This window comes from Labeo rohita, unplaced genomic scaffold (genome assembly GCF_022985175.1).
Source record: "Labeo rohita strain BAU-BD-2019 unplaced genomic scaffold, IGBB_LRoh.1.0 scaffold_464, whole genome shotgun sequence".
In the NCBI taxonomy this organism is placed as follows: domain Eukaryota; kingdom Metazoa; phylum Chordata; class Actinopteri; order Cypriniformes; family Cyprinidae; genus Labeo; species Labeo rohita.
Genome location: NW_026129384.1, coordinates 40,758 through 59,159, shown reverse-complemented (window position 1 = coordinate 59,159; position 18,402 = coordinate 40,758). Strand labels below are relative to the sequence as shown.

At 40.7% G+C, this 18,402-nt stretch overlaps 1 protein-coding gene across 1 annotated transcript; it reads left to right on the top strand.

Moving 5' to 3' along the window:
* The first annotated feature begins 516 nt into the window (after positions 1 to 516).
* Positions 517 to 16,772, top strand: LOC127160821 (trinucleotide repeat-containing gene 6B protein-like). Its single transcript, XM_051103476.1, is given in 21 exon segments — positions 517 to 738; positions 1,473 to 1,540; positions 1,642 to 1,663; positions 5,027 to 5,371; positions 5,457 to 7,370; positions 7,456 to 7,611; positions 7,763 to 7,893; positions 7,895 to 7,939; positions 8,031 to 8,105; positions 8,188 to 8,340; positions 8,432 to 8,563; positions 8,651 to 8,773; positions 8,856 to 8,954; positions 9,235 to 9,442; positions 10,119 to 10,238; positions 12,843 to 12,977; positions 13,270 to 13,356; positions 13,491 to 13,694; positions 13,779 to 13,843; positions 15,597 to 15,736; positions 15,959 to 16,772. Coding segments are annotated over 20 exon segments (4,611 nt in total). The 5' UTR covers positions 517 to 738; positions 1,473 to 1,495; the 3' UTR covers positions 16,371 to 16,772.
* The last annotated feature ends 1,630 nt before the right edge of the window (positions 16,773 to 18,402 follow it).

Below are 18,402 nucleotides of genomic sequence, written 5' to 3'. Positions count from 1 at the left end.
GATTTCATTTCATTCATTTTCATTAATAGGTAGCTTTTTGTAATCATTATGTCCGTCAGTTTGACTGACTGATCTGTAAGTTTTATATTTAATCTGCAACGCAAACATAGGAACACTATGTTTTGGCCAATAGTTGGATAAATTTAGCAAAACATATGAACAAAGATCGTATGAAGAACCAACGACACGACTAGCAAACCAACAGTATACTTTCTCTCCACACGGTGGCCGAAATGGATCTTGACTGTGGCAAGAAGATGATTGACAGACTGGTAGGCTGCACTTGACTATACGACAAAGCGGTCATTCAGGGCCCCAGTTTATGACGTAGTATTTTCTAAAACTCAAAGGGGCTTCGTATCCTTAGTGCTACGCACTCAAAAGTATGTACATACATTTAGGATATAGTATAAGTAGGCGAATTGGGACACTTTCTACTTGGAGTGGCTGGTGCGCTTCAGTGCGGATATCACAGCGCCCTCTGCTGGTCTGTCTGCAGCACTCACAAACTGCCCAGTTAACATGTTTCATCCGTGACACTTCCACATCTTTAATAAACATATAAAAATAATACCAGGTGCACTATCTATTAAACATGTCTACCTGTCGATGGTTATGGGGGTGAGAGGAGCGCACATGTAGCTATCTCTGTATGTATTTGTGTGTCTGTTTGTGAACTGATACCCGGATGTTGATCGGCGCGGCGTCAGTGCGCAGCTGCAGGCCGGACTGACTGAGGTGAGCAAAACAAACCTAAACATTTGCAAACATACACAACATGTATCACACTAACAGCAACATACAAACGTGTACACGTGAAGTAATTGATTATATTCATGTTTGAAGACTGTCTTTATTATTTCGCGAAAGTGTCTGTCGGTACTGAGTTTAGTTTTGATCTCTTCATTTGTTTACCATCGAAATCCTCCGAAAAATTAAATGTATAGAAGACTTACATAAACGCACACGGCCTGAAATGATTCAAATAACTCTGTTCTACTTGGTTTAAGTGCTATTAAAGCGTATTTTTTCTGTGCGTTTCAATGTTTGTGCGTAAATGCGCCATAATTAGCATGTTAGCTTCATAAGTTTTAGCAGAAACAGCTTTATAGCACACATCAACAATGATTCATATTTCATTTCGTGTAGTACATTGGTCTTTGAAGTACATTGGATAACTAATGTTATAGTACGGTTATCATTTAGTACCATGATAAATGTATTTGGTGTTACCATCTGTATACCATCAATGTATCGTTGCACGGAGTGTTCATGTAAGAAAGTTTGTAACCATTAACACAGAAACTGTATAGAGTAAACTCTTTTATGCTAAATGACAAAGCTGGTGCAGATGGTGGTGCAGTTCACAAGCACGAGACTAATGGCATGAAAACAGGATATCTACAATGTCTATTATATAAAACAATCCAGTGAAACCACAGAGTTATATTGTGATGTGTGTCATGTCACAGGAACAGGAAAGGAGCCGCAGTTCATGGAAGACAATCACCATAAGACAAAAGACAGCAGTCATCAGGAGGTGAGTGATGCTTTTGTGGATTCAACACTGTCCAAAAAAAAAATGTTAGCTGTATATTTATGATGAATGTAAATCTCATGAGCATTCTGTTTTTATTACAGGACACTGAAGACAGCACAAAAGGTTGGTATTTTACATTTTAATTGCATGCACAAATGTGAAGTAATCACACAGCCAGGACTTTAACTGCTTTAACCTTAAAAAAGGTTTCACCAACTAGGCCTGTTGCAGTACTCAAAATATCAATGTGTCAACTTATTGTACTGATTGCAATATATGTACGTGACCTCAATAATTTTAGTGACGCAGTGTATTGCTCATTATATTTACATAAGTTAATGTCACCATGTTTTTTTGCATTCCATTTGCGCCTGTGTCTTTTGCAGCTTCTCAAACATAGTGTGGTGTATTCATGAGGTGCAAGTTCAGTTTTAAAAAATGCTTCTACAAAAATGTTTCATCTGCAGATATTGCCTTGTTTAGGGATCTGTGCCTTTGTGCATACGGACATCTGGCTGCTAAGTAGGGATTGTGTTTTTCAGAAATAGTGTGCACCCTTAATTCACAGAGAAAAGAAGGTCAGGGAAAATCTGTAGATGGAAAAATCTCCCATGCAAGTTCATTGTGCATTTTTCTTTTTCTACTTGTCACTTTGCACTTTTTGTTAGAAAATGTTTATTAACTGTTTATTCAAGTTTTTTAAGCTACGTAATGTTTTGATACTTGATTTCCATGATCTAAATAGTCTTTAGAATTTAAAAGTTTGTTGTCAATTGCAAGTTTGTAGGCCTTCTTTATTATGCTGTTATATTAAGATTATGTATTCAGTGGCATAAAATGGTCTTAAAATGACAATAATGTCACTTATCACAATTATTTTAGGGGCAATATATCTCATAACAAAAAGTTTTGTTGTGACAGGCCTCACCAACAGACCGAGGCTGCATTTATTTTATCAAAAATACAGTCAAACAATGATATTGTGAAATATTACACTTTAAATAATCATTTTAAAATGTAATTTATTTGGCTATGCAAAGCTGAATGTTTAGCATCATTACAGTCTTTAGTGTCACATTATCCTTCAGCTAATATGTTGATTTGCTGCAAGAAAAACTTTGATTATTAGCAATGTTGAAAACAGTTTCTGCTTCACATTTTTGTGAAAACTGTTACATTTCTTTTTTCAGGATTCTCAGGAATGGTTACTGAGAATAATTTAGATGCTTATCATGTAAAAATGTGGATCAGATTTCAGTTTCACATGAGTTAATTTCAAGACCATTTGTAAAAAAGTTCATCAGGTTGTCCTAAGACAAAAGTGGGTATTGTTTTGGTTTTAGGACAACTTTGATGAAAGGTTTTGATCCACTTTAAATGTTGACTACTGTATAACAATATCTGTATATAATTATTTTTATGCAAATTATGTTGTGATAAAATTCTAGATTATCTGTATATTAAGTATTTGTACATTCTATTTATTTTGTTTTTTTGCTAGGGTTATAACATAGTCTTGTTTTTTTTTTTTTTTTTTTTTTTTTTTAAGCAGATGCTCTGAAATGAATTATTTTACCGAAACACCTAAACTGGAATTTAAAGCTTTTATTTAACCAAAAAATGAGAGCTCTGGGGTAAATAAATGAGATAATTTGGTTAATTGTACTCTGTACGGTGTTCAGTTTTGGCCTGAATATCAAATATACACCAATAGTTTGGTGCATCACTAGTTTATGAAAGATGAAAGTATCAAACCCAAAGAGATATTCTTTCTAAAAGGTAAGACTCCTTTCTAAAACGCCAAAAATATGCATTACTGTGTGGGAAAGAAGATGTAACTTTTATTCTCATTGTAGTATTGTTGCTGCTGCTGAGATGTGGTGGAGATGCTTTGTGTTTTGTTGCGAAAGCAAAACTACTTTGTATGGCCTTCCAAAAGAGAACACAACTAGAAATCAGTTCCTGTTCCTGAACAATACATCCCAAATATTTGTGTGTGTGCAGCACTTTTTATGAAGGACTGTTTCCTGAACCTGAGAGAGTACAATGGTGGCTGTGCACATAGGGCTGTGATGGTCACAATGACAACCGCGCCACCGTGGTCGTCTGCCACCGGCAGTACTGCAAGTGACGTCACACTGTCTATAACAAGCGTAAAATACAGTGTTTCTGCAACAATTATTCTGCCGTGTTCAGTGTCCCCGCCGGCAGCAGCGAGCACAAGTGCCTTAGCAGCTGCTGGAAGAGATCCGGGTTCAAACGCACACAATAGGCTAAAGCTTGCGAAGTTCCGGGAAAAGTAATTACCATGAATGTGTCGGGGGGGAAATAAGGAGATACTTGAATTAATTATTAATAAACTAGTGTTTTCTAAGCCAGTGTCACAAAGATGACGATCCTGACTCGTCATCTGCATAAGATTATGGCGTATTTTTTTGCAAGTGATTGCGCTGGCACCTCCATGTCCTGCGAAGCGCATTTAGCTTCCACTCTCCAACAAACGATTGTATGCGCATAATAGCGTGCATTTATCCAAGTTAAACGTTTAAAATAACATTGTGATATGCTTGAAGATTTATTTTAGGCAAGTCGTGATGATTTGAGAAGGCAAAATTGATCGGGCTCCAGTCGGTCTCGGGCCGGTAATTTTAAAGGGTTGGGCAACAAATTTGTGCAACAAATGTTTAATATTTACCGTTCTTATTTTGCTTATTTTACTTTCTTATTTAACTGTATAATCTCAACACTGCGCCACTGGCGGTAGTTGGTCCATTACCACCGTGGTGGAAAAAATCTGCCATCGTCACAGCCCTATGTGCACAAAGGCTGTTTATAAAAAGTGGGAAAATCCCAACTTTGCAAGGACAGTCTGGTGCTTCTGATTTACAGCCTTGTAAGTATGTTTTCATATTTAAAGAATTTGCTACGGACTATTTAAATGTGAGTTTTGAGCCGTGTAGAGTAGCACTTGTTTGTTGTTTCTATAATCACAAATGCAGACATGGGTTGTTATGTTTACATAGTATCGGCCCTGTGGTGCAATGTGTAAAAAAAACAGTATAAGTCATTTTAATCGGTAATTACATTCCCACTGGATGCAACAAATTACCTTGTGTCAGTATTGCTTTGCATGCTGATATTCCAAATATGGGTAAGGGACATAACAATTCCGTCACACGCTTGAGGTATTCGGCCAATCACAATGCACTTGATAGCTGGCCAATCAGAGCACACCGCACTTTTCAGAACAATGAACTTGGTATAAATCAGTGCGTTTCAGAAAGGCGGGGCAGAGAGGAGCAACAGTAATGTGCGTGGAAAATGTGTTTTTTGAACCTTAAAGTACATAAACACATTGCATTACATTAAATACACAAAATAATGTTCTTTTTAGCAACATCATATGACCCCTTTAAGAAACGCTATGCACTGCTTTGCATTATTGACTTCATTTTTTCTTAACTTTTTTTTTTTTACCTTTGTCAGAATTGGGCTCATCTACATCTGCCACATCCCTCGTCCTTACCTGTGCTTCATCACGACCCAGTCTCACTGAAACAACCTCCCCCTGTCCTGCTGTCGGGGGTTTGTCGGACCCCCCTGAGGGAGGGAACAATGCAAAGCGGACCGCTGTGGCCAACGGACAGCCCCCCTCCACGGTGTCCCAGCGCTACATGCCCCGTGAGGTGCCTCCACGCTTCCGCAACCAACAGGAACCAAAAGTGCTACTGAAGAGGGGCCAACCACCATTGTCCTGCATGCTGCTGGGGGGCGGAAAAGGAGGGGACGCCGTGCCCCAACTTCCCCTGCAGGAGCAAGCTGACACCTCAAGTGGGTGTAAATGAAGAAAATTTTTCTACCAAATTTTTTTTTAGCTCTTATTCTTTTTTTGATGTGGTGTGTTTTTCTCTTCCAGATCCAACAGTAGATTCTGTTTCTCTGCACTTATCATCAGACGCCTCTGCCACTCCCACTTATGCAAATTACACATGGGGGTTGGGTTCAGGACGTCAACCCTCCGCTCAGGGAATGGACAAGGACAATTCTGATGTAGAGAAATGGCCAAGACCGGAAGACTCATGGAATAGTGATCAGACACCACATTCTGCAGGGTCGGGAATGGAGTCCGACAGCCGGGGAACGGACAGTTCTTCTCAACTCTCTGAATATGCAGAAGCCACTGCGGGAGGACATTCATCTTCACAGTGCGAGAATAAAGAGTCCATTAAAGGAGTCAATCAGCGAGTCAATCAGCACTTCAATTCCAAGGTGTCGCTGCTTTCTGGAGACCAGGAGGACCCTCAAGGTCTAAAACCAAATTACAACCCTGATGACCCTGATGGAGCAGCCTCTGGTCGAGGTCTCTTAAACCACACTGCTTCTGAGGAATCTTCTCCCACACCCTTGAGTCCAGCCAGTGCAGTGTACCAGACACTTTGCAAGAACGAAGAGCATATTACAGGGGATTGGGTGGAGCTTCAGGCTGGACCAAACCGTGGTGGAGATGGTGGAATCTCCAGTACGGAATTATGGAATACAGGAGAAGACCCTGTTGAAAAGATCAGTGATGCATTAGGTGGAAGTTTAGGTGAAGGCACTGGCATCCCTCAGGGAGTGTGGGACGGAGACTCTGTAGGTTCAAACAAACAGGCAGCTACAGGATGGACCTCAGACTTAGCAGTTGGAGCATCAAAAGAGAATGTGAGAAAGATCTCTGAGGTAAGCACAGATAGTTTACAGGACTCTACAATGTTTGCAAAGATCGTGGCATCAGGAGATGATAATCAGAAAGCAGTTGATGATTGGGATGGGTCTGAGGGAGAATCAACTGGCAGAGAAAGCAATGAGGATGGGATGCACGCCCCAAATCTGGTCCAAAGCCCCTCCAGATGTCAAGCCCCCCACCCAGAAGAAGCCTTACAGAGCATGATCAATCACACTAACCTGGATCCTAAAGTACTTTGCAATACAGGATGGGGCAAGACCCAGATCAAGCAGAATGTTGCATGGGATTTCGAGGGTGACAGTGGGAGTGTTGGCTGGGATGTAGAAGTGCACACTGACCACAGTAAGGAGGGTTGGCGGGACACCGGTGATCTTTCCAACTCCAAAATGCAGAAGCAGGAGGTTGGCCAGTTGGGTAGACCTCAAGGGTGGACTGGGCATGGAGACATGAACGTTGGGATTGGTCGCAAAGGGACAGGTTGGGGAGAAGACCAGGAGGTTGAAGATAATTGCAGGAGAGAAGGGACAGGGTGGAACCGTAGTGGTGGAAGCGAGTGGACTCCGTTACCTGAGGGTGGAGGCTGGAATGAAGAGAGAGACCGTGACCACAAGAATCAGGATGAAGGGTTATGGGGCCGCCCGGAAGAGTCGGGACAGCGTAGTAGTGGTTGGGGAGGCAGCAGTGTCAAACAGAACCAGGGATGGGACGAGAAGCTTCTTCCATCACAGATACCAAACAAACAAGCAGCACTTAAAACCCAAAATCAACAACCACAGCCGCAATCACAAACCCAGCAGCAAATGCCGGGATATCCAAAGGCCTTGCAGGAACGGGGTCGTCCGGGAGAGATCGACGACCAAAGTAAAGGGTCTGGGTGGACCTGTGGGCCCATCCCTCAGATTCCTTCAGTTGTAGAGCCAAGTGGGTGGGAGGAACCCTCGCCACAGTCCATTAGCCGAAAGATGGAAATTGACGATGGCACATCTGCATGGGGAGATCCGTCATGCTACAACAGCAGGGCTGTCAATCTGTGGGATAAGAACAGCTCACAGCCCCAACAGCAGTCATCTGGAAGACAGGCTGGAGCTCCCTCTAAAAACTCTGGTAAAAAGTCAGCAATGCATATTGAAGCAGTTAAACTATTTCAGTCCAGAAACATCCTGTTCATTAAAACATGTTCACTTTCCAGGTTCTCCAACTTGGACACGCAGCACTGGTCCATCTGATCCGTCCATGGACAGCGGTACAGCTCCTTGGGGGAAATCATTTGATGGTTGGGGGGAATCCAGTGAACCAGGGAAAAAAGGAGGATGGGGAAACTCACATTCCCATTCTACCAAGTCTGGTAAGAGCCTGTTCAAGTATATAAAAATAATGTAAATGGCAACCTTTGATGTAATGAAAGTAATTAGCAAAATAATCACGATTACGGCTGCTACGATTACCTAAACTCTTCAAGTGTGTCGCTTGAGCTGGTCTTCATTTTTACTCGTAAGGCTCAAAGTCTATGCAAGAGGGTTGGGGTGATGAAGGCTCAAATGTATCCCGACACTCCAGTTGGGAGGAAGAGGATGGTGGCACTGGTGTTTGGGGCAGTCGGGGATCTCAAAGTAACACATACAACTCCGGGGGGCTGGGGACAAGGCCAGGGGGCCAGGAGACTCAATACTAAGGTATGTTGGGAGCTCATTTTTAAACTCACCAAAACTTGTTGAATTGGGGAAAACTATTGACTTCTAAGTAACCCTCGGGTTTGTTCCTTAGAGCCCTATTAAAGGTAACAGTGGGGACTCATGGGCATCTCCTGTGACTCGGCAGTTCTCAAACATGAGCGTTGCGGTAAGCTAGTTGTTACCACTATGCTGATCTGCTCTTGTGTGTTGCTGCAGATCTGTAGAAATATGCTCGATGTTTTTGACAGGATGAAGACTCCAGTATGGGACATGATAGTAGGCATGACAGGAGAGGAATGAATGATGGTGAGATGCGGAGAGGCGGCAGGACTGGGGGAGCTTTCCGTTCACAGACTTCCAAAGAGATGCCATCTGGAGAGACTGGACCTTACTTTGACAAGGTAACTGAGACAAATTCAATCCCATCTTAAACTAAAAGACTTCTAAAGTCCTAAGCTTCAGCTGTTGCTTCTCCTTCCTGTTGTTTTGAAGGTTGGAGGTCATAGTATGTTTGGCGGTGGTGGTATTCCTCCATTAAGAGGCATGCATCAGGCTGGTGTGCACCCCTTAAACCCTTCTCCTGGAATACGAGCACAAGTGCCTCATCAGTTCCTGCCTCCTCAGGTCAGTTTGTGTTTTTAGTTTTAAAACTGCAATAAGTAGATGTTTATTACCTCACAGTCATGTCACAGTTCCGTAATTGTTCTGCAGGTTCCTGGGCCGATGTTAAAGCCAATGGCGCCCCCTAGTGGAGGCATGTTCCCTCCACAGCTTTCCCCCCAACACATCGCCATGCTCGGTGGCATTCATCCACACATGCAACAGTTTCAACTAGTACGTATTACATTTAGTCCTCTAATATAACGAAAGGCATTTAAGAAGTGTTTTAACGTTGTGTGTACGTTTTCTAACTCAGGCCTGTCAGCTTCTATTGCAACAGCAACAGCAGCAGCAGCAGTTTCTGAATCAGAGGAAGTTTCCTCCTCCTGTAAGACAACAGCACGACCCACAGCAGGTACAGCATAACCACTCAACCAAATAACAGAACAGCGCCCCCTACTGACTCAACCCTGTAAAGCAATGTCAGATTTACACCTTATGATAAATAAATCAGTATCACTCTACGATTGATATGAAATGTCTAAACACACCAATTAAAAAAAAACAAATAATATTTTATTCAGTGTTGCTTCTAAAAATAAATGCATTTTGTTCTTTTAGAACCTAAATGCAAGTACTTATGCACTGAAAGAACATTTTGAATAATAATTAACTAATGTGTGAATTCTTTGTAGTTGGCACGGATCATGGCAATCCTACAGCAGCAGCAGGGTGTTGGTGGTCCTAAACTCTCGCCACCTCCCATGGGAGGACACGTCCCCAAACACCCAGATGCGCATCTCCATCAGCTGGGCATGAATGCCCACAAACAGCCTGATGGTCCAGTGCATGCAGCCATGGGAGGATCTGAGGTGCACAGCAAAGCTCCTGCTGCTTTCCCAGGTGAGGATGTCAGCTCCTTAAACACAAGAATCAGACATTTTAACTACAAAGCGTATTTTATTGGTATGTGCCGCTTTAAATGATATTAGGGAATGGTTTTATTCAACATTTTCATTAAAGGTATACTTCACCAAGGTATAGTTTTTTTTTTCCTGAAAATGTACTCGCCTTCAGACCTTCCAAGATGTAGATGAGTTTGTTTCTTCATCAGATTTAAAGACATGTGCAATTCTGTCATTTGCTCATCAATGGATCCTCTGCAGTGAATGGGTGCCATCAGAATGAGAGTCCAAACAGCTGATAAAAACATCACAAAATAATCCACACCACTCCAGTCCATCAATTAACATCTTAAGGAGTGAAAAAACTGCATGTTAGAGAACTCATTTTAACAGGAAGCAATAGTTTGAAGTTAAAAACGCTTAATGATGGATTTGTTTCTTATAAACGCACAGCTTTTGGCTTCACAACATGTTAATTGATGGACTAGAGTCTTGTGGATTACTTGTGAATTACTGTGCCGTTAAATTATTAAATTAAGTTTTTAAATCAGATGATCAGACATTAGTAAAATTTACTTGCTATTTAACTAAAGGAAAACGGAGTTTGAGAAAAATAAACATCGATTTAATAGGCTCAAATGAATAGGTGTTAAACACTGTGTTTGTGTGCTCAGGGCCGGTCAAGCAGGGCGGTGGCTCCTCGTTCTCTCAGTATGATGTTTTGGGCGGCAGCTGGCACAGAGGTGCAAGTGGAAAAGTCGACACGCCTCCTGCCAACCCCACCTGGCCTCCAGGTAACATTCAGATCTGATCTTTATATTACTGATTTCCCTCTTTTGAAATGGTTAAATTACTTAAACTTTCTTGACCTTGTTTACTCTGAAAGCCCAAATCTTGTTCTTAGGCATAGCCACGCTACCATTCAACACACAGAACAGATTTTCGGATTTTTCTTTTGCTCACCAAAGCTGTATATATTTGATCAAAAATACAGCAAAAACCTTAATATTGTAAAAAATTATTACGGTTTAAAATGGGTGTTTTCTATGTTTACATGTTTGATCTGCTGTGATCAAAGCTAAATTTTCTGCATCATTACTCCAGTCTTCAGTGTCACATGATCCTTCAGAAATCATGCTTATATGTTGATTTGCTACTTAAGTAATTTCTGATTGTCATCGGTGTCGAAAACCATTAAAACAAAATTATATTTTTCTTGATTCGTTAATGAATAAATAATTAAAAGAACAGCATTTGAAATATGTGACCCTGGAGCACAAAACCTCTTTTATTCCAAAAATTATTAGGATATTAAGTAAAGATCATGTTCCATGAAGATATTTTGTAAATTTCCTACCGTAAATATATCTCAACTTAATTTTTGATTTGTAATATGCATTGCTAATAACTTAATTTGTAAAACTTTTTCTCAAAAAAAAAAACTTTTTCTTTTTTTAAATTTACCCTTATGACTGGTTTTGTTGTCTGGGGTCACATATAAATGTTTTGACTGTGATTTTATGCATCAGTTTGATGCATTCTTTATGAATAAGTCTTAATTTCTACTTCTAACTTGCCCCAAACTTGTAACCAGAACAGCAACTCGCCTGAAATCTGATGCTTACACAAAACCCTGTGCAAAGCACATTCAGAAGAGAATTAAAACTGCTTTGTCCAATTTAGTCAACAAGTGAGTTGTTAGAGTGATCAAGATAAATAATCAAATAACAAAGACTTTGTGAGTGTTTTTGATCAATGATAAAAGCAGCAGTCGTTTATTTTATTTTCTTATTGCACCTAATCTAGCTCAGCATTTGATGTTTCATATTGTTTGGAATAGGGCTGCAACTAACGACTATTTTAATAGTCGACTAGTCATCGACTATTGAAACGATTAGTCGACTAATCGAATAATTATTAAATTTTTCTAAAATTTAGCATGAGATTGCTTTAATTCTGTGGAAAATGATAGTAAACACAAGAAAGAAGGGGGTACTTCAATGAAAAATGCATAGTTTATTGAACTTTGCTGCTGATAGGCCGATTCATACTAAAAGTAAATAAAAATGCCCTGTCTAAAACCAATTAGGCACAGTGCTCGGTCAGTATAGACATAAATGCATAAATAAAGACACTCTATCATTTTTATAAAGGACGCTTATAAAATGTACAATGTACATCCAGAACAAAACGTATTGGCTTCCATGTTATTTAAATCTTACCGAGGCGAGTCAAACCAAGTTAGTTTCATTCAACTGTCCGACGTGCTTTCTCTTTAAATGTTCGTGCATCACCGAGGTGCTGCCGTGATACGCAAGGACTGCTTTGCAAACCATGCACAGGGCTCGAAATTAACTTTTTTACTTGGTAGCACTGGTGCTCCCAACTTCCCAACTCCCAAGTTAGGAGCACCAAAAAAAATTTAGGAGCACCAAATGAATATTAAGGTTGTATTAAATACAACTACACAACCTATAGCCTACAGCCTAGATATGTTATATAGCCTAATTTGCGCACATTGGGGAGTCGCTCTCTAAACTTGGGGTATTAAAATTGCTTTTGAATGCGCGCGCGCGTTTTACTTTCGGTTTCGTTTTAATGATGGTGCTAAACTCTCGGCGGTGCTGAGTGTGCATTCTACAATACAAGACATTAATTTAACAAAACAATTTGAAAGTGGGGGGATTTTGAAAAGTGTGTCCCCAGTGGAAATTACGCCCCTGCGTGAGTAAAACTCTGAAGATGAGTTATCATTTGATGTGAATGTATGCCGCGTTGTACAGTATATGGAGATGGAGGCGCCAGAATTGCGTCTGACAGAATGTGCGCTGTAGCACGAAATATAGTATATTTTCTTAAAAGCAGATTGTGGAGACATTTTATTTGTCCACAATCAAAAATCGTCATATCACACACCCCTAACTGAAATGTAGTTTACAAATCCGGAATGGAGGTTGGTTGAGAGAGAGAAAAAAACGACCGGTTCCGAGTTTCAGCAGAGCGCAGTGTCAGTGACAGGGAGTGATTGACGGCTAATATCTAAAATCTGCAAGTGAAGAATGTACAGATCAAGTTTAATTAGTTGTGTAATGTTGGAGAAAACGGCGAAACTGTCACTGTATCAGCTTACAGCACTCTGGGCAGTATTAGGCTAGCGAAAGTTTTGTAAAGAAATGAAAACAAGTCGCACCACAACAATTTCTCGCACTCGCACAAATGCTTCCACTCGGTCGGAAAAAACATGTCTGGCGACAACTTCGACAATGAAATTCATTGTCGACTATTTCTATTATCGATTTTTGTCGACAACGTCGACGAATCGTTGCAGCCCTAGTTTGGAAATCACCTGTCATCAGGACCCCCACGTGTATTTATTGTTGTATAATATTTTTACTCAGAGTTTCAGCCAGGCGTCCCATGGAAGGGTGTCCAGAGCCCTGAACCCGAGCCTGACCCCTACATGAGCCCTGCGGGAATGCTGGGATCGTCTGTGCTCAGTGATACCGAACATCATCTGCTGCAAGACAACACAGGTACTGAGACTGTGAGCGTTCATGTTAACCTTGTCTTATTTACCGACCACATGATGCGTTTTGCTCCGTTCCTGTTTGATTTTGTAGTTTATATCACTGTTAAAAAAAAAAAAGAGGCGTGTTTACTAGTTTTGAGGAAGAACAAACTAGATGTTCACCAGCACGTTTTATAAAAATATATTTCTTAATTTTTAATTCTAATTGTAATTCAGTTGTAATTTCTTTTTGCCTTAGAATTTAGATTTCCTATGCATACTTGAAAATATAACCATGTGTGTCTGTCTGTGATCAGGGTCAAACTCTCTGAACACCTGTATGCCTTCACCTGGTGCCTGGCCGTACAGTGCCTCAGAACCGCCCCTCACTGCACACGGCACAGGTAACGCTGACTTCAAAACACAGACCTTTGAGCATTTTTACATCTTCATTAAAACTTTTTGTATATTTATTAATCCATTTGATTTGCAAATACAGTTGGTAACATTTCGCATTGTAACCACATCACGTTTCCAGCTAAATACTCCGAGTTGAAGTCCAGTTGGCCACCGGAGCCTATTGGACACGGCAAATCGTGGCGGACCAATCGGAACACTTCTCACCTGCCCCGCCCCCCTCCAGGTCTCTCCAGTCAGAAGCAGTCATGGTCGGGGGAGGGGGCTTGGATGCCCAGAGCGTGGGGGGGTGGAGCCAGCGGCCCGGAGTCACCCTTTAAATCAGGTACTGCAAACACACACTGTGATATTTATATGTGAGGAATGGATGTATGCGAAGATCAACCTGTTCTTGTCCCGTGTTCTTCAGAGTGGAGCGATGGAGGAGCTTCAGGGGGCAAATCATGGCTGTTACTGCGAAACCTCACGCCGCAGGTGTGTACAAACACACACAGTGTTCAGTGTCACATGATTCTTCGGAAATCATTCTGATTTGCTGCTCAAGAAACATTTCTGATTATCATCATTGTTGAAAACAGTTGCGCTGCTTCATAACTGCTTTCAACATTGATGATAATCAAATGTTTCTTGAGAAGCAAATCAGCATATTAGAATAATTTCTGAAGGATCATGTGACACTGAAGACTGGAGTAATGATGCTGAAAATTCAGCTTTGACCCACAGAAATAAATTACATTTTAACTTTATATTCACATAGTAAACAGCTATTTCACAATTTTACAGTTTTTACTGTATTTTTGATCAAATAAATGGAACCTTGGTGAGCAAAAATCTTTTTAAAAAAATATGACCGACCCCAACATTTGAACAGTGGTGTGTATCTGAATCATTTGCTGCTACTTGCAATGTCGGTTTTAAAAGGTTTTTATTGTATTTCTCAGGATATTTCTTGCAGTTTGTGGCATCAGATTTTTACGGGCTCAAGCAGTGATGGTGTGAGGACCCTATTGGAATTGCTCAGTTGTTTCTTCTTCGAAATGAATTGCAATTTTGTGGGTTTAAACATGCTCGAAAACTCATGAAACTTTGCACACACACAAAAGTGGTGAAAATTTACATTTGATATGGGTTTCAGAAGTGGGTGTGGCAAAATGGCTCGATGGTGCCACCTCTAAAATTTTAACAAAGTTCCCCTTGAGCTGTGTTTCACACAATGTACATGCAAAAAAATCGGTAGACACATGTAACACACCAGTACCTACAAAAAAGTCCCCCAGTACGAAGTCCGAAACCCAACAGGAAGTCAGTTATTTTTAAGTTTTGTGCTGTTTTTGCCATTTCAGGCTTGTGTTTTAACTAACTCCTCTTAGAGGTTTAAACGGATCAACACCAAATTTGGTCAGTGTTATCTAAAGCCCTTTGTGACGTTAAATTGTAAAGATCTTGAGTTTTTGTCGAAAGGTGTGTCTGTGGCAGCCTGACAAACTTCGAAGGAAGTTGTTATTACTCAGGCATACAATGTTCGATCTGCCCCAGACTTCACGTTTGATAAGAGTCCTTTTCTGAACACATGCCCATATTCAGTTATAGTCATTGCACCACCTGCTGGCAACAGGAAGTGGCATGTTTTATGCTCTAACAAACTCCTCATAGAGACTTTGATATCAACATTATAATTTGTTAGTTTAATCTAAATGTTAAATTGTGAAGATCTTGAGTTTTCGTTAAAGGCCGTGTCCGTGGTGGCCTGACAAAATTCGATGTTTCGCCATGGAAATAGAAGTTGATGTAACTCAGCCATACAATGTCCGATCTCCCACAAACTTCACCCATTCAATGAGTTCTGGCCTCATCTAAAGGCCAGTATTCAGTTAAAATCATAGTGCCATCTGCCGGCAACAGGATATGTCATGTGAACAGGATATGTTCACACTAACTCAAACATACCATGTTCAATCTGCAACAAACTTCATATGTTTGATGAAAGTGCTGGCCTGAACACATCTACGTGCCAATATTCAGTTATAGTCAAAGCGCCACCAGCTCGCAGCAGGAAGTTCGGCACGTATAAACGACTTTGACATATTCCTTCTATATTTACCACTTTAAATGCATATTGCTCATCGTTTGCTGTTTTCTGAAAGCCACCGGTTGGTGGTGAGCCCGGGTGCGAGGGCCCTTTCAACACTGCTTGTAGCTTTAATTTGTTCTTGTGTTTTGTGTGCAGATCGATGGCTCGACCCTGAGGACAATATGTCTGCAGCACGGCCCTCTGCTGACCTTTCACCTTGGCCTGACACAGGGCAGCGCCCTGATTCGCTACTGTAGCCCTCATGAAGCCGCCAAAGCCCAGAGCGCCCTGCATATGTGAGTCTCGCTATCATGCAGACAGACAGACACGTAATTACTTTGCTATGTAGGCCAGAACATGTTGTATATAATTCTAATTTTAGTGACTAAAGACTGAACTAAAAAAAAGTAAATACAAAAAATGTATCTCTTGTACCTTCATTTAATTGTCAAGTAGCTACTGGTGTCCTTTTATTTTCCAAGTGAATTGAGTGTTTAAATGATGTGTCTGCTGTTCAGGTGTGTTTTGGGAAACACCACCATCCTGGCCGAGTTCATGAGTGAGGAGGACGTCATCCGTTACTTCACACATTCCCAGGCCGCAGGGGTCGCTGGATCACCCGAGGGCTCGCCCGGCTCTGACCCCACCCCACGAGAGGGTGAGCGGCCCGTGGGCGCCGGGACAGACGGAGATGCGGCAGTGGGTTGGCAGGGGCTGGATGTGACGGCTGGCCCTGCGGTGGAAGCGCCTGGACTCGCCCTCCTCAGCCAGTGGAGCAACAACGCAGGGGAAGGGGCAGGGAAGGGGGTCTGGGGAGGCGTGGCTCTCGGTTACCATGGCAGCAGCTTATGGGGCGCTCCTCAGTTAGAGGATGGCACAGCCGGGTTGTTGCCAGGCAACTTGCTTGGAGGCGGGACGGACAGTTTGTGATTGGCGGCAGTCAGTTATTAAGATTCTGGTACGTGGAGTTTAAAGTGTGTCAAACTGCAAAAATAATGATTGTTTCTAAACATGTGGAAGGCTATGCATGGTTATAGTTTTTCAGTCTAGTTTTTGAATTTTTATTTTTTATTTTTTAAACCCCAAACTTCCAAGGGAAAAAAAAATATGTATATTGAGCATTAAAGTCTCTTTTAGGGCTCTTAAGAAATTTATATCGTGACATATATTTTAAATGACAGTTAGTGATGTTCCCAGCTAATTCTCATTGCTGTATTATGTAAAATATAAGTTTTAAATTTAGTTTATTTAGACAAAATTTCAAGGCATTATGACAGATATCATGTTCAATAAGAGCTGAATTGGCATGAAAATGTACAAGTCTGTGTACAAGTCAATTACATACTTATATGTGAACTTTAGCGCATTCTTGGCGTATATTTTGATTTACCGAGTGAAAAATAAGCATAATGCATGGCCTCTGTATGTTTTCGTTATTTTTGCAGTTGTTTCTGATGACACACTGCAGCTTTAAGATAGACACACATGCATAGACACTCTCACTTTGAACAAACACTCACATTCAGAGAGCTACATTTCCACACAAACACTGGATGTGTTGACAGGCTTTCGTATCTGTCCAGTGAGATGTTAAACACACACACAGTGACACAGGTGCAGTGTGAGCGTCGTAGGGATTTGCTTACAGACATTCTCAACATTGCCAGAGTTAAGCTATCATGTCTTTGAATGCAGGGACTGTTCCTTAAGGCCTTCTTACACACACACAAACACACACTGCTCAACTTGAACGACTGATTACAATTTGATGTTCCGCTGGCACACGCAGACACTGTTTGATGCTTCGACAGCAGATTTATTGATTTCATTAGAGCGCAAGAGCATTTGAAGCCGGTAGATGTGTTAAACTCACCAAAAAACGCATCTAAGTTTATTTCACTCCAGAATTAAAATCGAAATTTTAAATAAAAAGCCTATTTTTAGGATCAGTTTACTTTTTGTTTTTTTTTTTTTTTTTTTGATTGTGATATATTTTCATGATGACTGAGCACATTTACTCACACATTTTCTTTATTGTAATGTGAAAAGTTTTCATTTTCTCTTTGCTGTAACAGTGATATTTACTATATTATTGTAATGCAACTAGCTTCATGATAGATGAAACACTTCACATTTTAAATAAGCTCTTTTTTCTGTATGAAAGTAATGAGAATTTGGAGAAAAATGTTTAAAGGTTGCAAAACGCTCATCACAATGCACAAATTTTAACTGTCCTAAAAATGAGCTGTTTTCAGTACTTTTGGATTCCGGAGTGAAATTGCTTCCCTGTGTTTTGGGAGGATCACGTAGGCTGTGTTTCAGCATTTCTGTCGCTCCGTTCCTTATCCAGCGCAGCGTTCCTGTGGATTTGTGTATCTTAAACGCATTTGATCTCTCATTCAGACCTTCCACTGTTCCCTTCTTGATCTGTTCGTCAGGTTTGCTGTTACATTTATATGATTCTTACATTGTTTTTTTTTTGCTAAGGCATATACAAGTTATCTTCAAAGACTTTCAAGTGATCAGACGGACAGACGTCTATAACGTGTGTATGTGTGCACTTTACTGTTTTGGTCTGTGTTTGTGAGTTCGTGTGCGGCTGTACATTGTTAATTGTGCACTATACACTGCTGGTTGTGTTTTACAAACATTGGCATTAGCGGGTTTCTGCGATTGGCGTTTCTTTTGTGTTTTTTAAGCGTACTCATGTAGCCTTTTGTATCGGCTGAATTGCAATAATGATTCTACAAGCATTTTTAAGACACGAACGTATGACGGCGTTTTCTGCCAAACTTATCCGCCTGTCCAGAGTTTACAAACAGCTGAAAGACGTATGTGTTTTTATGTGTCTGTACTGTTGTTTTTGTTTTAAATTAAGACTTTAACACTCCTTTCAGTGTTTTGTTTTTTTGAGATTTTACAGAGGAAAAAAAAAAAAAAAAAAAAAAGAAGTGAAGAGTTT